The sequence below is a fragment of the Zosterops lateralis genome (genome assembly GCF_965231275.1).
Source record: "Zosterops lateralis genome assembly, chromosome: 5".
Lineage (NCBI taxonomy): Eukaryota > Metazoa > Chordata > Aves > Passeriformes > Zosteropidae > Zosterops > Zosterops lateralis.
The window spans coordinates 8,612,570-8,638,253 of record NC_139766.1 but is presented as its reverse complement, the minus strand read 5'-3'; the positions used below and the strand labels follow the sequence as shown (position 1 = coordinate 8,638,253).

General features: G+C 40.2%; 1 protein-coding gene across 1 annotated transcript; it reads left to right on the top strand.

The window, feature by feature from the left end:
• The first annotated feature begins 1,732 nt into the window (after window positions 1–1,732).
• NELFA (negative elongation factor complex member A) lies at window positions 1,733–25,674 on the top strand. Its single transcript, XM_083861722.1, has 11 exons — window positions 1,733–2,342; window positions 9,428–9,599; window positions 10,814–10,975; window positions 11,895–11,984; window positions 13,788–13,918; window positions 14,089–14,158; window positions 14,980–15,068; window positions 16,205–16,316; window positions 18,491–18,747; window positions 19,755–19,854; window positions 21,345–25,674. The coding sequence occupies exons 1-11, from the start codon at window positions 2,091–2,093 to the stop codon at window positions 21,527–21,529; spliced, it is 1,620 nt and encodes a 539-aa protein (XP_083717848.1). The 5' UTR covers window positions 1,733–2,090; the 3' UTR covers window positions 21,530–25,674.
• Window positions 25,675–25,684: the final 10 nt, after the last annotated feature.

The window sequence follows — 25,684 nt, the reverse complement described above, 5'->3', positions numbered from 1 at the left end:
CAGTCACTGCTTGGAGACAATCAGCTGTGCAACCATTTTCTGATTTACCTCCCCCAACACAACTTTAAAAGGAGTTGGTTACTTTTCTGCACAATTGGAAGGTGAGAACATCACTAGTTTTCCTTGCTCAATTAGATTTTTTTTTACACTATCTCATGGATTTTACCCAATAGATAAACACATACCAAAGACTCACCAATAATGGTGTCTACCTTTAACATAATTAATGGAGGGCAAAGGTTAGTGATAGTTACTAGTGATAATTACATGTTGACTATATGACTAGACTAATACAATTCTTTACAGCTATTTTAAAACCTTTTCCTTTAATTAATTTTCTATTCTGTTTCCAATTTAATAATTTACCTCAATGCCTTAGTCTGACTGAGGTAGTTAGTCCAAACTAACAGATAAATAGTTACTAATGGATAAGTAAATCTCTCCCAGCTACATACTGAACTCACATACCAAGACGGAGGTCAACAGAAATTCTGGATATTTATGTGCTACACAAACTGCATCAACTTTGATTCTGTTGTTCTAAAATATCAGCTCGCTGCATACAAAACGTCTTAAATCAGATTTGAGTATACACTGCCTGATGGTACCAACAAAATGCATGATGGAAAAAAATTCACTAATTTTTTTTCACTAAATTCACTAAACTGTACTAATATATAATTTATTCACACAGAAACTCTTTGCCTCAAAGTACTTCCACACTGACAGAAGCCAGAGCACCCAAGAGCTGCAGACACTCAGCATTTTGGATATCAGTAACATGAACCAAATATAAGACTCCATGATGTCGTATTTGGACTTGATATCAAGAAAAATATTATTTTTACCGAAAGGGTGGTTAAGCATTGGAATAGGCTGCCCAGGAAAGTGGTGGAATCGAGTGGAAGTGTTTAAAAGACGTGGAGATGTGGCATTTGGTGAATGGTTTAGCCGTGGCCTAAACAGTGCTTTGATGTTTGGACCCGATCTTCAAGATCTTTTCCAGACTGAAGGATTCTGTGATTCTTTATTGAGGAAATATAAAACACCTCGGCAACAACTGCTCTCCTCTCCCAGAGAGATCAGGTTGTAAACAATGTCTTTTACCGGCATCACGTTGTAGAGAATATGTTTTCATTCAAAAAAACTTAGGAGAAAGAGATCAGCAGAATCTGCTCTGCACTCCTACAACTCCTGTATTTTAATTTCAACCAGACAATAAATTTCAACAAGCTAAAATGAACCGTTTGTGCTGCACTTGAAAGCCCCTGAATCATACAGGATTTAGGCAATCGATTAATTTTTCATATTTAAATAACAACGAGCCGAATCGCTAGGGAACACGAATGTTTGCGCTGCCAGTTCCTGCGCTACGGCCACCGAGGTCACTCCGCCATGGCCGAGGCGCCCAGCACGCCAATCTCCGGGGAAATCATGGAGGAGGCGGCACCTCGGCCGGTGTTCCCCGCCTCGCCCGAGCTGCTCTGGGCGGACAGGGCGAGCCGCGGCCCCGGCTTAAAGCATTTTAAGGGGGCATTAGCGCCGGGCAGCGGCGCTGGGTGGGAGCACAAGCCGGCCGCGGACAGGCGGGAGAGGCGCGGAAGCAGCGGAGGGCCCGCCCTGGGGGCTGGGGGGCTGTGAGGGACGCAGACGTGGTGCTCTGGGAAGCGCTGCGCCGGGCGGCGCGGGGGACAACCCACCTCGGGCAGGAAGCCCTGCCTCCCAACCCCGCCGAGCCCCCCCCGTTCGGCTCGGCGGCTCGCTCGGGGTTCTCCTCCCATTTCTGCCCAGGAGGAGTCAGGGCGGACTGTGAGGGACAATGACTTGGGACTGACAGAGGAACTTCTCCACAATTAGGCGGCGCCATCTTGCAATACGGACGAGAAGCTGTGGCGGGCGCCATTTTGCATTTGGCCGAGCGATGAGAAGCGCCTTATTGCATTTCGCCTCCTGGGCGCCGCCATTTTAGGTTACGGCAGAGCCTCCGCAAGCGCAACCTCATTGGGCGCCGCCATTTTGGCTTGCGAACAAGACGGCGACCCGCAGGGGTCCTCACCCCCTCCCTTCCTCCCTTTAGGTGCCTTCATAAAATGCCCGTCGAGAATCCCCTCTTTTTTCGCCCCGCTCCCAAGATGGCGTCGATGCGGGAGAGCGACACCGGCCTGTGGCTGCACAACAAACTGGGCTCCACGGACGAGCTGTGGGCGCCGCCGAGCATCGCCTCGCTGCTCACGGCCTCGGTCATCGACAACATCCGCCTCTGTTTCCACGGCCTTTCTTCGGCCGTCAAGCTTAAGCTACTCCTGGGGATGCTGCACCTGCCCCGCCGGGCGGTGGATGAGGTGAGAGCCGGGGGGGAGTCGCAGCGAAGCGGGGCCCGTGTGTGTGTGTGTGAGGGGGAGAGGTCGGAGATGGCGTGAGGGGAGAAGGGGGGGCAGTGCCAGCACCACCTCCCCCGCCCGCCCTTTTTTTTGTGTCCAGACGGAGGCTGCGGGGAGGGGGGACCCCGGGCTGCCCGCGGGGCGAAGCCGAGCGGCCTCAGCCCCTCAGGGCAGCGGCGTGTGGTCGGGCTGGTTCCCACCGCCATCCCCGCCTCTCCCTCGCAGCCTTCCTTGAACGGGCAGGAATAAGTGAAGAAGGTCTCCCGACTTGGTCCTTGGTGTGAGGAAAAGCGCCGAGATTCCCTGTGATAAGGGAGCGAGTGGAGCGGGAGCTTTGCTGCTGCTCCTCCTCTTCCTGCTCTTCGGGGATTCCCTGGTTGGCACCAGCCTTTTGAAAGCAGTTTGGACATGAAACCCATTGTGTGGCCCACAGGGACTCTTTGTAGGGCTGTGTTGTGGGTACCTTTTAGGGAAGAGGGTTTTTCTGAAGCAGTGGTTGTGCGAGGGCTGGGATAGAGGCGGGATCGTTTAGGAGCAGCCGTGTGTGTGTTCAGCTTCCTCCACTCCCTCCTCAGTACTGGCAGCTGTGTAGGTGTCACAAGTCGAGCATCTCGGCTTTAGGAAGGACAGCAGCAAGTGCTGAAACTTTGGGAGTGGAAGATCTGGGGTCTGCACTGGGAAGAGCTTTTCCCTACCCTCCTGCAGTCAGGTCTAGATTGGGGGAAATTGCCATGCTTTTTGTTTGTCTCTCTTTACCTTTGTGGGAACAGCTGGTGCTTTCCTCTGTCGTTCTAGCCCAGCTAATAAAGTGGTTGGCTCGAGTCTGAGCTGCCTCTGCAGACTTCTTCACTTAGCCCTGGATCACACCTCATCTGCACCTGGCCTATTCTTACCTGTAGGCAGCTATTGATATTTGGGGCAATAGCTGGAGAATGTCTGAGAATCTTAAGTTTCTTCAGCCAGACTGGAGGAATTCCTCTCCTCCTTCCATCATGTAAAGTATTATTTCCTGGTAACAATCATGGAAGTGGTGTGTAGTTAGTTTTTACCTTCCTGTGTAGATATCCTCAGCTGTGCTTTCACCACTCTCTTTCTTGGCTAAGACACAGCTGCTTCTTAAGCTTAATATACACATATACCAGGTAGGGTGTGGTATTTAACTTGGATTGTTGTCTGCTCAGCTTTTGTACACTTCTAGGCTGAAAAGGGGCAAGCATCACCTTTAAGCAATAACTTAGTGTATGCCAGTGTTTGTCTTGCCACCTGCATCTGTATGATTCTTCATTGTTACATTGGTGTCACTTTAAAAAAAATAAATCATCTTGTTCAGCATGTTTAATGCTAGTTTTTAAAACATGATATTCATGTTTAGTGCCTGTCCAGTGAACAAGCTGTCATCCTTGTGTGTGATAAATGGGGTCGTGTTCTGGACAAACAAAATAATCAAGGCCAGAAAGGGAGATGGGAGCTCGTGTGAACTTGTGAGTTTGCAAAATTCTTGTGAACTTAGTGTGAAAATCCAAGTAGCCTGGAAGAAATTATTATTGCAGTGATTAGAAAAATCAGTGATGTTTTTAGATTGAAAAGAGGCTCAAAAAGCTTAAGGGACCTTCATAAATAGCACTCATGGCAATTCTTTGAAGGAGCAGCATTCAAGCAAACTGAAATAATTTGTTGAAATACTTCAAGAGTTGACTGAATGTTTTAAACTAAACCCGGGGAAGATGGCAGCCAGCAGCTTTCCTGGATCTGTGCTTGTGTTAGCCGTGGAGATAAAGTGTATGTAGAGAAAAGCCAGTCAGGCAGTCAGTGTGCCTTTTACTGTGCACTTAAAATGATCAGTTGTGTTCCAGATGTAAAGCTCTTGTTGCTGCTGTAACAAAATATTGTGGGATTTTTCAGTTTAGTAGAGTTCATGAATTCAATCATAAGTTTAATCTTTCATTGTAAACTGATGATGCTTGATCTACCCTTTTTAATTATTTCAAGAACATGTGGTTCTTTTTTTTCCTTAAACTGGAAGAAGGGCCTTAAAAAAAAAAAAAAAAAAAAAAAGGGTTAAAAATAGAAAAACTCCTGAGGCAGAAACCCTTAACATTGCTGGTAGGCCTACTATTATTATTACAGGCTTCCTTCTATAGATGGTAAAAATAGCTGATGTAACCAAACTGCTGACAAAAAAGACTGTTGTCTTATCAGATGCTCATAATTTGTGGTTAGTTTGCTAAGATACTTTTCTTTGTGCAGATTTGTCCACTAACTTGCTATCAAGAATTTTGCTGTTTTAATTGCCATAGAGTACCTTGCCCACAATATCCAGAAAACAGATAAATATGTCTGTGTCCAGAACGGCTGTGCCATGCTCATCTCTGCAGCAGCCTTTGCCTGTGTGTGTGCTGGAAGCAGTGCCTTCCTACCCAGACAGGGTAGCTGTAGCTGCCTGCAAATGAATTTGTCACTTGGAAATCATCCCCACGCCTGAAAATGATTAAACTGAGCTCTGAGAGTATTTAATTATTGTCTGTGCAAAGTCATCTGTCCTTGCCGTGCCGTGGGCCCAGTCTGTATCGATCATGTGCGAGAAGCCCCGAGCTGTGGCATTTGGGAGCTTAATTGTATTGGAAAATGTATTGCATCAGCTTTGTAAAGCTTTGGGAGTCTCGACAGCAGCTACAGGATATGCTACATGTTAAAAGATGTTCCCCTCTCTAGATAACAGATTCAACTGAGTTATTTTCTTTTCAAAATATTATTTTTCTGTTTTTCTGTAGAGTAGCATTTTCATGAAAGCTTAGAATAACACAGAAACCACTTGAGAGCAGACATTTGAGTAAAAAGCAACGTGGGGATCAAGGAAACTGGTGGTATTTGGTTTAGAAGGGATTTAATTGCTCCTGGTCCTTTCTAAATCTCTGTGAAAGCTTCAGTCTAGACAAGTGAATCTTCAGTGAGCTCTCTTGAAAGCTCAGTCCTTCACTTAAGTGGTTTTATCCTTATATGTAATATCTTTCAATTTCCATAATGTTTTCATTCAACACTCCAAATACTATATAGATATGAGTGATCCTCATAATACTCTCGTGGGACAGGTAATAAACCTAATTTTTTATCATGCTGTGAACCTCATTACTGCATGTTTGTTCCTGCTGACTAATAAGAATAATTGGCTCTCATTTTCATTTTAAGTTTTGTTTTGTAGGCAGTTATCAAAAATTCCTTTCTCACTGTTGTTCTCTGGGCAGAACTTGCAAACTCTTGAATCTTATGACTTTTCATCTGATAATTTTTTTTCTAGATAATGCACTCATTTGAAATGGTGCCTAAAGCTCAGTGTAGTGCTGACCAGAGTTTCAGTTGTGAATTAGGCAGAACTGTTACTTCTGTTTATTTTGCATATTATATTCTTGTTGACCTGATTCACAATGGCAACTGCAAGCTTTCTTTTTATGCCAGTGTTTAATTTATTTGTTCAGGGTCAGACTGATGTTACAACCAAGTCTGGAACAAGGGCTGTACTTCTGTGCTCTCTGAATTATTTTGAGAGGAAGATCCCTATCCCAGCAGGGACCTGCCTGTTTATTACAGTGGAAATCAAAACTGTTTCTTTGTACTGGCTAATGTGCACCAGGAGCCATCTCTGCAGGGAAGTGGGAATTGTGGAGTGTGGGTGTAGAGGAGTAAGAGGGGCATGACACTTTCCTTTCCCTCTGTATTGAGAACACACGGGCTGCTGCGCACCTCTCTGGCCTGCACTTAAAGTTCATAATTATTCTGTGGTGAAAAACGGTATATTTTAATCCAATATTTCTCTTGGCCACTTCAGCTCTTTTTCATGATTAAAATCCAAACCACATACAATAGTGGTATTGACCCATCCTGGGTTTCTATTGTGTAAATATTAATACTGTGTTTTCAATCTAATGCTTTTAGTTTGATGAAAATGCTCTATAATGATAATGCAGCTACCTGTTAAAATACCATCTTTTCTATAGCCTCAGAAGGATTAAAGGTTCATTTGCTTTATTAGCCAACTGTTGATGCAGTTGTCTAAAAGTATTGTCATGCACATTAGTTTAGGCAGAATATAAAGTAAATAAATGTGAATTCTTTGCAAGCAGTCATCTTGGAGCTGCCATGTTGTATGTTACTAGTAACATTTCCTTTTTTATACCTTCCCACAGTCCTGTTTGTCCTTCCTGCACAGCCATTATTAATCTGCTTTTGTCTCTGTTCCCAGACATTTCCCATCCTGCCTGATACTACTCGCTAGATGTTTCTAGTCATGGCCTGTGCTTTTCCTTGTGTGCTAGCAGGCTGAGAAAAATACTTTAGATCCTTAAATTTTAAATGAGAAAGACACTGGAACATGTTATATCAGATACTGACATTCATGCTGAACAAGATGCTGATGGGAGCCTTACGGACCCAGTGTTGCAATCATAGACAATTAAGAATTTGCAATTACTGTGCCCTGTAAAGTAACAGGAAAACGGCATGTAGGATTCCTTGTTGAGTTGCATTTCATGCATTCTCAAACCATAAATGAAATGTTTCTTTCCAGCTGCCAGTGAAGCAGGAACATGTATTTAAATGGCCGTTTAAAGACAAACCCGAGTCAAAACTTGAATCCAAGTAAATGCAAAGCAATATTCAGGCAAAGTCTCTGGTTAGCTCACAGTACTTGTTAGTGTGCTTTGCTTCCCTGTGTGTGGTAGTGACTTTCTCCCACCATGTTCCTTCTGTCACGAGGCCTTGTGATAATGTTATTTGCCCAGTGCTAGGCAAACAAATTGTTTCTGGGCTCCTTTCTTGAAGGAACCAAAAGCTTGTAAAGCAGGGGGTTTTGGCATGAAGAGGCTGCCTGAACTTTAGCCCTGAGAGTGGAAGGGGATGCAGCATGCTCAGACCAGAGCTCTATAGGCAGGTTGCTCGTAGTAGAGGCATGTAGCTCTGAAATTTTGGTATAGGAGTTTTGTGAAGTAGATATGAAAGGTAAATTATGGTGATGCAAGACACATTTTTTTCCTCTAGCTATTGCCTGACTTTGCTTTGGTGAAGAAAATGACATTCTGTACAGTACCTGTGTTATTGGTATCCACAGAAAAGCTTGTAAAAGCTATGAATTCATCAGCTCTTCTGGGGTGCTTTAGGTTTCCAGGTGTTTTGTGTAAATCAGTGCCTTGATTCCTTTAGGATAGGTGAGAGAGCAAAAGGCTTTGCTTTGATAGTGTTCACAGTCATCCCCATCCACTGTGAAAGTGACTTTTGTTAAGGAGTTTAGGGTTAGAATAGAGAGATGGACAAGTGTGTGGAGGTTCTGGTGGGGTTATGTTTACTGAGGAAGAAATGAGCAATGGAGAACAGCAAAGACTAGAACCTCAGAAATTGATTCTTCCCCCTGGATAAGCGTTGGTTAAATTTGACAGCACATTGAACAGTGTGTGGTGCTGGTTGTGTGCTCAGTTTGATCCAAAGCAAATCAATGGCCCTGCTGAATGAAGATGGGAACTGGCCCATGTAGTGTCTCCTTCTGCTCCCCTCTTTGTGGTTCTGGTGTTTGTGTGACTGCAGCCAGTCGCTCCAAGGAGCTGGTTGAGCTTAAAACCACAGAGATGCTCATTTTGGGTCGGATGGACTGATGCAGTTTGTTTCACAAGCACATGATATGTGAGCCCTCAAACATGCAGGGGGTGAAGGACAAACTGGCTCTGTAGTGGACTTGTAAACCCAAAGTGAGAGGGCAATAACATTGTGTGGATGAAAGGACTTGAGAAATGTCAATGTTTGTTTGCCTCTGAGCTTTAAAAGTGTGCGGGAGAGAAATGGGAAGCAGAAATTTAACTTTTATTTCTTGTATTTAGAGTTTTATACATAGAGTAAGCTTATTTTATTAAACCTTTTCATGTAAGAGTGCATTAAATAAAGAGAAAGAAATACAGCATAAAGGTGAAGATGAGTTTCTTGCTTGTCTTACTGTGTTCAGAAACATGATGACTGTAATTAAGCTATATGTGCCACAATGGGTGGTGAAAAATCAAAATTCATGTATTTCCTTATACTTGCTTGTATATTCTTCAGGGTCAATGCAATGCAGATATAGTATTGGAAAACTACTTTGTGTAATTTTACTGTTGTGTTTTGTGGCTTGTTAGACACGGAATATCTCAAACATCTTGTTCTCTGAAGCTGGTGCTGTCATGCTTACATGAAAATTTACTTTTCATAAGAAAAAAAAATAGTGCTCAGTCTTTGGGGGTTTATACTTATTTGAGAATGAAGTAAACCTGTGACTGTAGTCACCTTGATTTTCATGTCATAGTGTCAACATATATGTCGGTCAGTAATAAAAAAAACCTGTTACAATGAAACTTAAAATTTATTTTATGTGTTATTTTCCATTTTTAAAAATAGAAAAATAACTTTTTTCTGACTATAGAAACTTTGAGTAGATTAAAAAATCTTGTTATTTGTGGCACATTAGAGTGCTGTGTTTACTTCTATAGTACATAATTTTTGTCAAACAGTACAGTATTGATTAGGTTATTTTGGCCTAAGTTTAAGTCGTATTTTGAAGGCAATTATGATACAGACATAATCTGTCTACATAATTATACTGTGGGCTGGCAAGGGGCACATCTTCATTTAGATGCCTGTTCTAAATAACTTGTATTCTATTTGCATATTCCTATCACTGAATAGAAGGTGTGGGTCCACGGGGAGTATGAGTGTAAAACAGAAGGAGTCAGTCATGTAAAAATTTGGCTGCTGCTTTTAGTAAAAATGCCCAGTGCTAAACAAAGCTTTGAGCTGTCAAAAGCTCAAAACAATCTTTGTTTAGTTTGGCTGAAAGCAGTATAAAAACTTTCCTTGGGTCATTCTTTGCCTGGTTCTAGAGTTAATGTACAACTGTGTGGAAACAGTTTCCCTCTTCCCTCCCCCCGTAGTAAAACATTGTGCATGTTTGTGTATTTTGTTAAAATTAATCCAACTATAACCTGTTTAAAACTGTTTCCAATTGGTTGATTTTCTTTTTCTTTTTTTGTTAGATGAAAGGGGCACTGACTGAAATTATCCAGCTCGCTACCTTGGATTCAGACCCCTGGGTCTTAATGGTAGCTGATATTTTAAAATCCTTTCCAGATACTGGCTCCCTTAACCTTGATCTTGAAGAACAGAATCCCAATGTTCAAGATATTTTAGGAGAGCTTAGAGAGAAAGGTAAGTCTTTTCTGTTGGTGAAAATTGCAGGAATGTGGTGCCTTTTTTAAGAAATAACCTGTCATTTCACAGGCAGCCTTGCTCTCTTAACAGTAGAGGTACAAGAACAAGCACTGTCTTGTCTCTGAACTACCACAGTTCATGACCTGGAATGCTACTAGACTGGGAACTGTGGTATTGGGGGAATGGTAGCTTCTTAAATTATCTTTTCACATATCGTCAGAATTTAATGTCAGTGATTGCCCGGAGTGTGAAGGGCAGCACAAAAGTTTGTGTGGATTCATTGGTATCACAGACAGGCTGTGCTGCAGCTTAGTCAGTGGAGGCTTTTTCCATGTTTCTCTGTCTCCCACGTGTGGTACCCAAGACTAGAGCAAGTCTCTACCCTGTGTGGAGGCACCACCAGTGTCCTGGGCAGGGGCTGTCCCTGCTGGGAGTGTCTGGACAGCACAGGGACTGTCCCTGCTGGGAGTGTCTGGACAGCACAGGGACTGTCCCCGCTCGAGTGTCTGGACAGCACAGGGACTGGCCCTGCTGGGAGTGTCTGGACAGCAGGTGGTGGGGCTGGAGGGACGCTGATCTCAGGGACAGTTGTCCTGCTGATGGCCAAGTAGCCGCCCATTGCCCAGCAGCTGAAAATACAGAGTCAGGCACTTGCACAGTTGCTGCTTCAAGCAGTAAATGGTGATGCAAAACTACTTCTACTTCAGTGGGTTTATTTTAGCACATTGTCTAGAAAAAGCCCTCGAGCATCCATGGACAGACATGATCTCGGGCTGGAGATTGCAGCAGAACAATAATTACATGACTTGGAGGTGGAAACACTTTGTTTTCTTTCTATAAGCAAACGATCGTTTGTCTGTCCACACTTGTGATTTGGATTTTCATTCAGTAGGTTGGTTTTCATGTGTAATTTTTAAGGAATCTGAGAATTCAAAAATTTTTATCTTTTTCTGACAATAGTAGCGTATTTAAGATACCTATGATTTGACTAGGTATAATTAAAATGGAAGTTTTTATGAACCTAATGGGAAAAACAAACATACTAATAACTGGTTATATATTGTGTAATAATTGGAACTAAATTACTCTTGGTATTTATACAACTAATCTAAAATTTAAAACCACCTGTACAGTCCAGTTGTAAAATGTTTTGTCATTAGCTGTCAAAGAGGTGCTAATACCCCTGTGTACTGTGTTAACTCTTTATGCAGTAAGTGAATGTGAAACTTCAGCTATGTTGCCGTTGGAATGCCAATACTTAAACAAAAATGCCTTGACAACACTAGCTGGGCCACTTACTCCCCCAGTGAAACATTTCCAGCTGAAAAGGAAACCTAAAAGTGCCACTCTCAGAGCTGAACTCTTGCAGAAATGTAAGTAGTATTAAGATTGTGTACAAATTAAATAGTGAAAGGAAGATTTATATTCAGTATATTCAGTCTTATTCTCCAGAATGGTGATACATGTTATAATTTTCTGTTACAAGAGCTTTCCTGGATGAGGATGGACTGATATGTGGAAGAGCAGGTGCAAGTCATTCCAGCCAGGATTGCATTAAAATGCTAATCTTGATTTAAATGCTGTTCAGATTTCAAGGCATACAAAGAGCTGTTGCTTTTTAAAGCACAGAGTGGTCCTCTGCTGAGTGCTTGTAACAGTCAGTTGGGAAGACTTCTGAGGGACAGCTTTGGTTAAAACTCCTGAAACAGAAGTAAATGAGAACAGTTTCATTTTGCTATGTGCTTTTGGAGCAGGGAGGAAGAGCTGCTAAATAATGCTTTCTTTCACTCAGTGAAAGTATGGCTGTATAGGGTGTAAAAGCCAAGATGATTTTTCTCTTAACAAAAGGCAGCATATGTGTATGTGTATGTATTGGTAGCTGGTTGAACTAAGTGATCTTAAAATAGTTTACTGTAGCTGCTCTTCTGTTGCAGCAGCTTGCTGCTTTCTTGCATGTAACTTGAGTTGGTCTGGTTAAATACAAAATTTGTAACTTTTCCTAATGTGTCATATAACTTTTAAAGATTATTTAAATTTCTATTGAGCCTATTCTGGTAATTTCTTTTAGCTTAGGCCACTTTGTCCATTGCACAGTCATATTGATTTTTCATTTTCTCCTAGTACCGTGCTTACTAAACATAAATGACCTGGGTTTTAATTAAAATATATTTCTTTCTTTGATTGCTGTTCCTATCTCTTTATGCATTAGTTAATAACATTTTATGTAAGAAGCAATGTGTTGTATATTTTCAGCACAGGTTCTGTAATAACTAAAACCATTTTTCCTTTTAGCAACAGAAACTGCACAACAGCTCAAGAAGACTGCAGGAGTGCCTTTCCATGCCAAAGGCAGGGGACTGGTCAAGAAGATAGATACAACAAGTATGGCTCACTTCCATCAGTTCTCAGAAAGAAAACCTGATAAAGTAGCCTTGATGAAGAATAAAATTATCATCTTTTTACAAAAGCTTTAAATTTTTTTGGAAGCAAAGGATTTCTCCCTTTCTGCCTCCCTCTCTCCTGATACTGAAATATTTCTCACATGTCTTGTCAGAAAGAACAACAGTGTGTGGGGTTTTTTAAATGGCAAGTATATCTGCCATGCTTCTAAACTGTATGCAGCTAGATCATGCCTATAGGCTTTGATAGGAATTTAATTTGCATTACTCCAGGAATAACTCCTGACTAAGCCATGTTGCTCCAAAAGGGAGCAGAGTAGATCACACAGTAGTCTGCTGTGCTCTTTGAAATGCTGTGAAGTAGACTGAAACTATCTTACATTTGTATAATTCTGTCTGGAGAAAGAAGAGGGGACAGTGCATTCCCTGCAGCCAAGGCTGAGCAGTGAATTCCACATTGGAAACCTGTGGAGTGATCCTTCAGCTTTGTATTAATGCATTTCACCTGTTTGCTGAAGTTCTGAGCTGCTTGAATTTTTCAAATCAGGTTTGAGAAGAGGGTTTAAAATTAGTTACATACTCTTAAGTTACTGCACAGGTATAACTTTCCTGGCCACCAGTGATGCTGAGGCGTGAACCTTGGAGTGGTTTCTTTATGTTGTGGCTGCCAGCTATGATGTACTTTGTGTCCATGCTGTTTAAGATGTGGCTTTGAGGGCTAAAGTTTAGCTTTATGTTCATGAAGAAAATACAAAAGGTCTAGTTATAATTTGAACTAAAAATTGTTCCATTATAGAAAAGGACTGTTAGTTCTTGGCATTCTATGTAGCCGTTGAATTACTAAAGCCAGTTCTTAGATGTGGCCTTTAGAGCCAGTTGGCCTCTAGAAACAGGAGTTGGGGACCTGCTGTACTGAAAGGTAATCACATGGGTCAGAGCATTGTCCTATGGTTAAAACATTTTCAGTACAACATTTAGAGGGATACAGAGTCTCTAAGCTCAAACTGAAGTTCTCGGTTTATCTTGAACTTAAAGGACATGAAGAGATTTTCAGGAAGCTAAAAGACCTAATAGATATGTATATGTATCCCATATCTTTTAATAGTTAAAAGATTGCTATGTTTAATGGCAGCATTAAGTGTGAAGCAGAAGGGCAGCATCATAGAGTTGGGAGGAAACAGATGCTTACAGGTGTAGCTAATGGTACTGAGTATTGAGAGAGCAGGTGTTGTGTTTGCACTATAGACCCAGACTGGATCCTTGTGCAAACAGCAGCTCTAGAATTTCACACCTCTGTGTGAGGCAGTAACTTACCTTTGCAGTAAATCACGAGCCCTTAGCCCTTAGAGGCTTGGCTAAGATTTTTGGTTAAATAGTTTTACCAAGTAATTAGATTGTGAAAATCAAAGAGCAACTTTGGCAATAATTGGATTCAAAAGATTTATGTCTTGTGCTGTTTTACATGTTCAGAGTTTATTTTTTATAAATAAGGAAAGCATCTGTGTATATAGGAAAAATAGATTTTGTTAGCAGTGCACCTGTTTGATTACCCCATGTGGAATGGGGTTGCAAGCACTGGTCAGAGATTGCCTCTTACTCCTTTGAAGAGTAAAACCTAATCTGACCTTTGAGGGACATGTAGTGTTATAGCCAATTCCACATTATAAACATTTCAATTTAAAGGGCAGGTAGTGTGTGCGTTAAGGGGAAGAGCTGAAGAACTCGTTAAATTTTTCATAACCAGTTAAACACATTTCAGTTGTTGCTTTCTATGCTCTTCCCTAAGCACCACTCAAAGGGATACCAAAACAAGCTCCCTTCAGGAGTACTTCAGCACCCAGTGTTTTTAGTCCTTCTGGAAACAGAACTCCAATTCCTCCTTCAAGAACACCTTTGCGCAAAGAAAGAGGAGTAAAGGTAGGTGCACTCCTTGCTTTTTTACTCACTTCTCTCACCTAAAGTGAAGTTTTGCTGGTGCTTCTTTGAATCAATATATTAAAAGAAAAAAAATCTTGAGGATGATATTTAGAGAGAAACTACATACATTTAACAATGATTATTAAGTTCTCTGTGGCCTTTATTTTTAGCTTCTAGATATCTCTGAGTTGGATATGGTGGGTGCTGGTCGTGAAGCAAAGAGAAGAAGAAAGACATTAGGTTGGTACAGCATTCTACTTACAAAGGCTGTCAGTACACCTGCAAATAGGATTGAGATTTGTAGTACCATTTTGTTCTTAATCTGCTAAAGCTTAGCCTGAGCTAAACTTCAAAAAATGAGGGAATGTGATACCAACCAACCCAAACAGGTTTTAAGGTTTTCACTTGTTTCAGCTCCTACTCGTAGTGCCCTGGCCTAGGTAATATAACTCAATTATGTGAAAGGATTGAGCTAATCATTTGTGCCTTGGGCAGCCCATAGGTGTGTGAGTGGCTTCAGTATTGGAATTTTTCTGAGTTATTTTCATATGCTCACTTCTACTGGCTGTATGTCCATGTAAATCAGGTGAAAGTAATGTTGAAAAACTTTATAGCACTTTCCAAAATTTTGACTGAGAGATCTTAGTGAATGAATAATACTTGATACACTGCTTTTAAGGCAAGTGATGGGAGAGTGCCCTGCTTAACCCTATCAAGAAGATACACTGTGCAGCGTATTTGCCCCAAAGCAACTTGTTTGTATTTGTCACAGAGAGGGAATACCACCTCAGAACAAAACCATAATGGCAATTAAAATGTTGTTTTGGCTTTCGTGCTTTCTAGTATCAGATAACTCAGTTACTATGTCCCGTACACAGTGGTTCAGTTCATTATTGGGTTCATTATAAAACTGTTTGGAAATTACTGTATCTATTTCAGCATGTAACTCTTCAAACATGTTTTAGCATACTTTGAGGGATGTGTTTTTATATCTTTGTTTAAAAAGTATACTCAGTATTTCTGAAAAAAGTTTTGGACTCACTTCTGTTTTTATGCAATAGATACAGAAGTTGTGGAAAAACAAGCCAAAGAAGAAACAGTAGTAGAAAATGCTACCCCGGATTATGCTGCTGGCCTTGTATCTACACAGGTAAAACCAAGCAAAATCAATCAAACAAAAACCAGCCAACCAGTGAAAAAAATAGTCTTGACACATGCTGTTCTAAACCACTTAAACATGTAAATGGTGTTTTACTTAGTTGTTGAAACATGTCTCTTTATGTAAAAATTTTTACATAGTTTTTTCAAAATTCCATTTTCACCAAAGAAAAAGCAAACCTATTGCTAGAAGTCATTCAGTCAGGAGAGGGAGAACAAGTCATGTGTAGGCTTTTTTCCTCTTATTTCAGATACAGCATATTAGAAGCCATGGTGCAGCTTTGTTTTCTCAGTCAGGATGTAGGTTCTACAAGAATGTTATGTCCTCCCTTACATTTGAGTGAGAAATCATCTGTTGGGCTTGTGTGACAAGCCAAGGCCAACATACAGGCAGATCTTGGTAGGCCAGAGTCAGGAGTGAAGGTCATTGGCTTTCTTTCTGCAGATCACTAAGAGAATCTTCGTTTTAGCAAGTTCCACATTTTACAGAATATCCATATTTTATGTAGTAGGTCTATCTTAAATGGTCTGTCTGTTAGATTTATTCCCTGCCAAACTTCTTTCCTTTCTCACTCCCTTATGTTCACAAGGCTGGATCAGGCAGTGAAATCAACAACCATGCTACTGTCTTTATGCTGTGTATGCAGTGTCATGTATAATTAAGTACAAAATGAGGCTTTTTCTGTAGCCTCATCATCCTAGATGGCATCACTCATGTTGGTGTTGATTGCCTGTTTCAGTGGAAATTATGTTTTTGCCTGTGCTGTTACTGCTGCCTTCTACTTCCTCTATCCTAGAGGCCTTTGTGTTCTCCTGGGTGATACCCTATGCCCATGAATGAATATGGTTCTGCTTGCTAATGGTGAAGAGCATGTTTCCTCTGGCAGGTCACTTAATCCTGGAGTGTAATTCTTCACAGAGTGCCATCTGCACAAATTTCTAGTGTTTGAAGTAGAAAGTTAGTGTTGAACAGGTTGTTCTCAGGTAGGAGTCCTAACAGAGGAGTCTGCAATTAAGTTCCCAAAAGGAATATCTTAGTAAAACTAATGCTGAAGTTGTACTTAAAATGCAGAAACAGCCCATGGATACTTGGAGTGTGGCTTTAATACTTTCTTTTCTGTTCTGTAGAAACTTGGCTCGTTGAACAACGAGCCTGCACTACCTTCTACGAGTTATTTACCTGCTACCCCCAGTGTGGTGCCGTCTTCCTCCTATATCCCAAGCTCTGAAACACAGCCAGGTAACAGACACTTCTTTGCTCTTGGGACCTGATAATTCCAACTCTGTACAGTTTTACTGTCTGGCTGCTCTTGTATTTACTAACCTACTGTCCCTCAACTTAAGTGAAACTCTACCTTAGCAATATAAAATCTGATGCAAGACTGCAGCCTTTGAGTTTGGGGAAACCAGACATATCATTTAACCTAAGTAAAGAACATAATTGTTGGCTCTAAATTTTTAAGAGTGACTACTAGGTAAGTCAAGTAAGTGAAACAATTTCCTGGTTTGTTTTTTTTTTCTTACACAGTAATAGAAAATCCAGCTTTTGTAATCCCCAAAGAGTAATCAGTTTAAGTCTGAAGTATATATTCCATGCACACACATGCTAGCATGTACAAAAATGTTGCTTTAAGAAGTCAGTTTTTTTTCTAGAGGCAAGTGTATATTACCTTTCACACAGTTTGGAATTAAGCCATCTATTTTTGTTCTACCTTTGTATAACAAAGATAATAGCTGACCTGCATATTTTGAGAAGTGCTGTTATTTTCAGTTCTAGAAAATTGCCAATAGTAAAAAACAAGTCCTTTCTTCCTACGCTTTTATTTCACCAACTTGATTTTATTTTTCCTTTCCTGCTGTGTGTGAAGTCTTTAAAGGAATGTATCAGTTTGTGCTAACAGATGTCCATGACTGATATTCATTACCAGACCTGTCTGTTAACAGAGAACCAATATTTAAGTTTAATGCATTATTTTTACTTTTGTTGGTGAGCCGTGGCATTTTGGGCACTATAGAAAACTGCATATGCAAAACCCAGTCAATTCATTTGGCCTCAAAACAGTTCAGAATCTCTCTGAAAGTCTATGCACATCTTTCTCTGGCAGAAAATTGGCATCTCCAGAAGGAATGCAGCCAAGAACACATCAGTGTGTCAGCAGCTACAGTAGTATTTTCCAGAGTGTTGGCATTCTGTTCAACAGCAGGAAAGCCTAGTTTAAAATTCTCTATTCTCTACTCTTTCCTTTAGGAGTATGGAGTATTTAGCTTTTCTTATGGACCAGAAACATAAAACTATTTTCTTAATATAAGATGCACACAGAAGATTCACAGATTTGGCTTCATATAATCTAAGGTTGCATAATTAAGACATTACTTTATTAAAGTCAGTTATTCTGACAAGAGACAAAACCAGTAATGAAACTTGTACAAGAATAAGGAGTAACTCATAGTTGCAAATGTTTATCCTCCCAATTGTTCCACATCTACTGAAAAATACCACTATTGCTAAAACCATTGCCATGTCTGTGCCAAGGTGGAGAACCACAGAAGTCTCATTTCCTAAAATCTGATCTGAAGGGCATCAGTGTAGCTGTGATCGATATCTGCCTTTAGTCTGCTGTGAACACAGCGTAAACAGGTCAGCTTAAATCTCATGAGGTTTGTGAGGGGTGCTTGAGCGGCTGTGCCTGTGCCCAAGAGCTACAAAAGAACTTAGATCGAGTGTCCACTGAGTAATTACCACTGGCTGGACAAATGGTAACTTGCATGGTCGAGCTGCTGTGATTTCATGAGTTGCCTTGAACTGCAGCCAAGTTGGATGGAATAGTATAACTTCCTTATTGCAGGTGAATGGATAAGCTTTGAGAAAGAACAGAGTTAAGCCTTGTCAAAGTTGTGGGGTTTTAACTTCTAGCAGTTAGTGTTTAAATAACGAGTGATTTGTGGCATCTGTTAAAGTATATTTGTGTTTTCAGTATCTTAATGGTGCTTCCTTTGAAAGCTGCCACAACATTAGGTAAAAACTGATGAAATATTTTTGGACCTGCTCTGTGCAATAGTACAGCAACAATCCTGGTAGGATCAGAGTACAGTTGTTATAGCTATATAAACTGAAATGTAAGGATAGCTGTTTCAATTTAATAAATTGGATATCGATTAAACATCAGATTTGATGCTAAATATAGTGTATCCATATTGAACAGCTAGTTATTCTGTTGTCTAATTATTTCTAAAAATAATCAAGTGGAAAGAGCATTAGCTTTTAACTTTTTCATGTGGATATTAGATGGCATATTCAATTGTGGTGTTAAAATGGAATCATCAGAGATTTTAGTTTTCTTTAAAGGCCACTGGTGATGCTAATCCCTATTTGTGGATAATAATGTTTTTAATTATCCTGACTCGTTTTTGCAGCTGGCTCTGCACGAGAGGCCTTGCAGACCAACAGACAGACTGAAGAGCCTGCAGCTCCAAATGCTACTACAGCTCTCCCTGCACAGTTCAAACAAAGAACACCCATGTACAACAGTAACTCTAATCCCCCTGCAGCTACACCTACCTCACCCCTAACACCCACCACACCTCCTGCCATCTCCCCTGCAGCACAGGCACCACAAGTGGCTCCCCAAACTCAGCAACAGCCACCACTGAAGAAAAACCTCTCTCTCACAGTAAGTAAAACCAGGTTCTTTTTGACTGATGGTTTTGATGTGAATTGAATTTATACGTTGGCATTTCTTGGCCTTTGGATCACAGAGTGGTTGAATCGGGCTGTTTTTTATAACTGAAGATTACAAAAATACTTTGTGGTTTACCATTGCTATCTTGATGTTGCTCACAACATTTTTAGTTGTGCAGTGTTAATGTTGCAGTAAGATGTCATTACTTAATGCTGGTTGTTACGTAAAATAATGTGTTGCTCATTATATAGAATTTTGGGCAAAAGGTGTATTTCTGGCAGAAATTGCCCAGCCAATTGCACATAATATAAATTGCTTAAAATTGTCCTGAAATTGCTGTAGTAGGAGAAAATACATCAATTATTTCAAGGTAAAAGATTTTATTTCTGACCCACCTCATCCCCCCGTTACACATTTTTCAAAGCCTGAGAGTGGGGATATATCTTGAAGTTTCTTAGTCCTGCTACTTTGGTGTATATTATGTGCATGCTTGGAGGTTCAAGATGCTGCTGATCTGAAGACTTTGCTAAGCACATCTGTAAGCCTGGCTTACAAAATACAAACTTTATAGCAAGCTGGGTGACTTCTTCTTTTCAGTACCTCTACTGCATTTATTAAAGGAAAAGAAATCCTCTGAAATTATTACAAGCCTGGGTTTGTTTGATTGTACAGAAAGCACTGGATTATTTTCTTTTTTCCCTAATGTCATAAAAGACACAAAATTGATAATATAAACATTAAGATTCTCACATATTTCTGTAACTATTTGAAGGTGGAGTGTATTTTTTTCAATGTCCAGAGTTCAATTGTCACTGCTGTGTGTGTTAGGTTCAAGTGTTGCAGAGGGGAAGCCTTGAGGTTAAGATGCCTTTTTTGTTAATTTTTGTAGGTCCTACAAACTTTCACCTTATTCTTTTATGCTCATCTCTGGGAATTAATGTGGTCCCTGTTGGCAGAGTTTTTCTCAACTGAATTGACGTTTGTCGTGTCTGTTACAGAGGGAGCAAATGTATGCTGCACAGGAAATGTTCAAGACTGCAAACAAAGTTACAAGGCCAGAAAAGGCTCTTATACTTGGATTCATGGCAGGATCCAGAGGCATGTATTGATACTAATATAACTTGCTTCTGAATACACAGATCTGAAATACAGCCCAGCATTTCTAAATGTGCATATGAGAGTGCATTACTTGAGCTTTGTCTGTATGTACTGGACTCTACGTCATTTTATGAATTACAGTTCTAGCTACCTGGAAGGGGGGTCTTTAGGCTCTATTTCCACTAAGTCAGCTGGTCTGTCAGAACAGCTGCTGACCACAGTATAACTGGACTCATTGTAGAATCATGGCTTAGGACTGAAGAGAAATGGCAGCTGGTAAGCAGTGAACAAAGTGTTCAGGTGCTACTGCTCTGCTTAGAGGAACAATGAATGTAAATTTTTTTTGTGGCCAGTTGATGTACCAGTTGGGTAGTACAGAACCTCTTTGCTAATTCCTTGCTTTAGAAACTGGCGACTGTTATCTCAGGCTTTAGATGACAACTGGTGCTGTGAATCACAGGGAGATAAGCTGTCTCATAGCTGGATCTGTTATGTATTGGCCTTGATAGACCAAAGCTGTTTTACCTAGAAGATTATCGGATGTAACATGAGAAGGGGCTTAAGAGTCCTTAAATGAACTCCATCATCTGCACTAGCTCTGGTTTCTAATTTGGTATTTGGGGGCTCTTACAACCAGAGTCCTGCAGCCTGAGTGTGGCTCATGCATTTGGAGTAATGCAATACATTAGTGAGAATGGCCAGAGCAGAGTTACTGTGGTGATCCCTGGGCTTTAATTTGGTGCATCATGCATTAATGATGGTGTTTTCAGTACTCAATGCTACTTCAAATTGCAGTAGGAGGCTGTACTTTAATATCTTCATGGACAACTTTTTCTAACGCTAGGTATATTATGTAATATAAAATAATTACATTAATAATATGAAATATTATTTTGGAAGTGTGTGTGATACAGATTCACATATACATATATAGTAAAGTACATATTAATACAAATTCCTTCAGTAATAATGTCAGCACCTTCTGAAGGTTGGATAAATAATTTAACTGCCAACTGATATTCTTGAGCATCATTCCAGTACCTTGAAATGTAACATTTAAAACTTCGACTGGCATGGAACTGAGTCTGGGATAAGTGGTTTCCTTGAAGCTTTTTGGGCTTCCTTAACAGCTAAAAATTCTTGAGGCATTTAACTACAAAATGTCTCCCAAGTAAAGTAACTCTGGTTGTTCAAATTTACCAGCTCCATTGACTCTTGAGGCAGAGAGAAATGACACTGGCAGGCTTTACTCCCTCTTTTATTGTTCTTCCAGTTACTTTAGCCTTGAGCTTCATCTTTTGGGGTCTGGTTTTCTTATTTTTAAAACTCAGTCTCAAGAGTATGGAGGGAGTAAAATCTTTGCTCATCTTTGGGTTTGGGAGTTGTTCGTGTTTTTTGGTGGGGGAAGGGGGTGTTTAAGTATAAGAACCTCCTATCTTGTCTAATATCCTGTTGGAATGTATAACATGTTTCTCTCCTTGTTTCTGCAGAGAATCCTTGCCAAGAGCAGGGTGACATCATCCAAATTAAACTTAGTGAACATACAGAAGATTTACCAAAGGCAGATGGCACTGGCAGCACCACTATGTTGGTTGACACAGTCTTTGAAATGAACTATGCTACTGGTGAATGGACCAGATTCAAGAAGTACAAACCTATAACTAATGTTTCCTAAGAGATGCAGCAGCAGCAGACTGGACCAAATCAAGCTTAGAGTCAACCAGCTCATAGAGTATGTCAACTGTACAAAATGGCATTCATGTGTACATTTCTTATTACCCTCCAGAGTAGAAGCTGTGCTCTTCAAACTGAGCTCAGTAAACACAGAAGATGATGGTGTCAAACTTGCTTTTTTTTTTTTTTTTATTATTACTATTAATCTTGGGAGAGGGAAAGATGATCTTGACAGGGGGGACATTGTTGGTGTGTTTTCATTTTCCTGCAGTTCAGAATGCTGAAAAAGGAGATCACAGATGGAAGCAGTTTACTGCTAAGTACCAGAAGAGAAGACTACTTGCAGTCATTCACGGTTTACTGTTAACTGAGGGCACAGATCTTTATTGTAAACATTTTCTTTGGCAACATGAGTTCTGTCGTAAGAATGGGTGTTTGAAGCGCCACAGGTCGGTGCTTGATAATTTTGTGTTTCAGCTGCACTATAACTATTGCAGATGGTAGATGTCAGTGTCTAAAGGTACCCACTGTATGTTTAGCTTATTTATGCTTGGGTCATAGGATGAGATTCAGCAGCTTTGTTGTTAACTCTCTGTATTGTCAGTGTACATGCCCAGCATGAGTTAATCTGTATTTGGCATTATTTGAGATAGACAGAAACTGAGTATCATAACTTTCTGAAGAAAAGCAACTCATCAAAATTATAAAAGTAACTGTAGCTTGTCACTGCCTGGAAGTGATAGTTTCTTGCCACAGGAGTTCTTGGGGTAGAAGTTGATCCAGGGCTCTTGCCTAACAAGCCCTTTGCATAGCATAACTTACCTGGAGGAAGGGAAACAACTACATCTCAAAACCAATTTGAGCTTAATTTTAAAATGGCCCTAGAAATGGTTGAGACACATCTGAGTAAAGAAGTAGTTTTGTTGTCTTGAGGTGCTGTTAATGCATGTTTGGTTGAGCAGTCATAAAGTGTTTGATTGCCAAGCCCTGACCCAAAGAGTTTTGAATGACTGTAGCTGTGGTTATTACCAGTCTAGTTTTATCAGTATAATTGCTAATGTGACCATAATTACACTGGCATATAAATGTGCCTTGAACTTGTCCCCTGCTAGTAGAAGAACATTTTTATCTTTATAACAGCATTCATACCACTGGTGTAATCTGGCATTAATAGTACAAACAAAACTGGCATTTACTGGAAGGATTTATGTACATAAGTCAGGATTCCTTCTTGGGAAACTTGGCTTCATCATTTGAAGGAGTCTTGGATTCAGTGTCTGGTTTCTGCCAGTACTTGTGTGTGGAGCTGTGCTTGGTTGGGAATGCTGCTTAGAAGGAAGAATACAAAGATGAGTAGCAGAGTGGTGATGTGTTGAGGAGGTACCTTGGGCTGACTCTGAGGTTCCTGTTGAAATAGAACTTTATGGACAAAATGAGGCGCTTTTTTTTTTTTTTGTTCCTTTTTTCTGAAAAGAAAGCAGACCAAATCCCATAGTACACTTGTATACTAATGAAGACATTTAGATGTTTGATTAGAGTTTTTTTTTATTGGGGAATTTTTATTGCATTTTAATCTTAGTTTTTCAATGAAACTACCCAACAGGACAGGGCAAGTATAAAAAATATTTTAAAAAATGCCCTGTTAAATTCTACAGTGTTTTAAGATGTGACCAAAAGTGTAGATTTCTTAACTTTATTTATGCAAATATACAGAATGTTCTAGCTCCTGTAACGGGCAGAGTATTTGATGGTAACTGCTGCTGTTACAGAGTGTTGTGCATGTTTTAGTGTGAAAGTTACTCACATATAACTGTCACATCGGGGCTGTCCTCCCCAGAATTACCCATCTCAGAAACAACGTAGATTGTAATTTTGATTCCAACTTTTCTTTTTAAACAGCTAGAAAACAGCTTGACAAGTGAGGGTGAGTAGTGAGTTTTAGTTTTTAGCAGTTTAGTAGAATGTGTTATGGTTATAACTTATTTGGTTTTTGAGTGTTACACACTGAGGGCTAATGATAGGATATGAAAGCATTCATCTTTTAGAAGAAAGGTTTAAAGAAAAGTGACATTCCTTTTGTTGTCTGCATTCAGATTTTAAAGTTTCCTTGTGATGACCAGTTTTCTGTAAACATATGTGATACTTCTGTCTTAACTGTTCCTGCTTGCTAGATGAGCTGCAAGTTATCAGATACAGTTGTTAAGAATGAGCATTTAGAAAATTGGCTGGCTTGAGGGGCATGTACTGTCACTGTAAACTGCTGATGCAAGACCTGTGCATGTCAGTTGTGGTCAGGAGCTGCTGTGGGGTGGCTCTTTTGACTTGCTTGGGATTAATGGTGGGCCCTCACTAAATTTTATGGGTCCATAGAAGTCTGCATTTCAGACCTGTGCTTTGGGTGGAGATAGCTGTCCCTCTGCTCTTCAAGAAGCCCTTCTAGAATGCAGTGGAGTCATTTGAGTGCAGTAGTATGTAGGAAGCTTATAACCCTGCTGCTGTTTGTAATTGCTGCATAATGCAGTTGGTCTCTAGGCCTGTTTGTCTACAGTCAGTCATAGGCAATTAATGGAAATTCTAAGTAGAGCTATAGTATATCTTTAATTCCGTTAACTCATTAGGATGAGACAGTTTAACACTGCAAAAATAAATTATTTTTTGAAGTCACTCTATGACCCTCAACACCAGAGCATTACTTCAGCTTGGTCTGTGAATCTAGAAAGTGTTTAAATGCCTAAAGAAAGGGAAGATTCTGCAACATTATTAAAATTGTACAGTATAAGAAGTAAAACTATGTGGACTTCTTTGGTTCAGCGAATGAAATAATCAAATATGTGTTCTGAAAGTAGGAATAATGCCAGACAAATCAGAAAGGGCAACAAAACTTAAATATTGAAATTCCAGTATATTGGAATTGTTACATACAGAACAAAATCTGGCCTTGGAACTTGACGTTTTTTGTCTTGAATACTCAGTCACTTGGATGTGAAGCTGTTCAGTGAGGCTCAGTGTGTGCTGTAGGTTAAACAAAAGCATTTCTTTACTCTAGAATGACTTGCAGATGCACTGAGGTGACCAGAGAAGTAATTCAGTTTTCTTAAAGCTTTGCTTTTGTCCTTTCCTCATCCCTTTATCCAAGCATGAAGTTTTAGGAAATAGCAAGCCTAAACTTTAGACCTTTGGGCTTGAACTGCACCTCATCAAGGCGGATGTCCCAGTCTCTCTTGCCCTTGCTTGTAGAGAAGCCCCTGTCTGTGCAAGCCTAGGCATGATATGAATCAGCTTCTTTGATTTGAATATGAAATACTGGAGAAGGAAGAAGTGAAAGGGACTTGTTTTCCCTGTCCTGTCCAAACTTTGTTTCTAGGGGAGAAAGAGCACATTCATCTTACCCAGGATTCTTCAACAACTTGTCCCATAGTGAAGTTTCTGAAGGCTCCATTTTCTTTCATGTGTGCTGTGAGGACCAGAAAGAGTGAAATGAGTGTAATGAAGAAAGGGAGCCCAAGAAGGATGCTGAGCAAGAGTTCTGATCACAGATTCCATCTTTCTGTTCATTCTTTTGCTACTCTAATGCTTTGTAGTTATCTCCATACAAACCAGTCTAGGCCTAGTACAGTTAACACTCTAGTGTTGGGCTGGTATTTTGTGGGTTAACCTGATTTTCAGTGCTGGCTTTGCCATTTAATCTTTCAGTTCAATACCATAGGATCCTGGATACAGTGGGGAGGAGCCTTTGGTAGTTGTTTGACATCTCCATGTGGAATTGGTCACTTCTCTCGCTAAGTTGTGTCAAAGTGCAGACCACTTGTTCAGATAAAAGAATCTTGAGACTTTGACCTCACACGGTTTAAGAGTGAATCACATTTTCATAGTAAGATCTGACTGGAAAAAAAAAAAAAAAGACTGAAAAATGTTAAGCCAGAGCCCTCTGGGAATCTGGTGCCTTTAACAAAAAACTGTCATTTTGTAAAATGTCACATCTATAGCATAGCCCGTATGTTTTCTATTGGGTTTTGTTTGTTTTTGGTTTTGTTTTTTTTCTTTTCTTTTTTTTTTTTGTACAGATGTAAATTCAAAATATTCTGTCTTTGGGTACGTATTTTCAGTGTAATACAGTATGTATAATAAAAAATTTAGATTTTCTAAGGAAGTGGAC

Coding starts and splice junctions, on each gene's coding strand:
- NELFA (XM_083861722.1), top strand. CDS start 2,091: ATGCCCGTCGAGAATCCCCTCTTTTTTCGCCCCGCTCCCAAGATGGCG. Junction 10,976..11,894: donor AGCTGAACTCTTGCAGAAAT/GTAAGTAGTATT, acceptor TTTTCCTTTTAG/CAACAGAAACTGCACAACAG. Junction 16,317..18,490: donor AAGCTCTGAAACACAGCCAG/GTAACAGACACT, acceptor TCGTTTTTGCAG/CTGGCTCTGCACGAGAGGCC.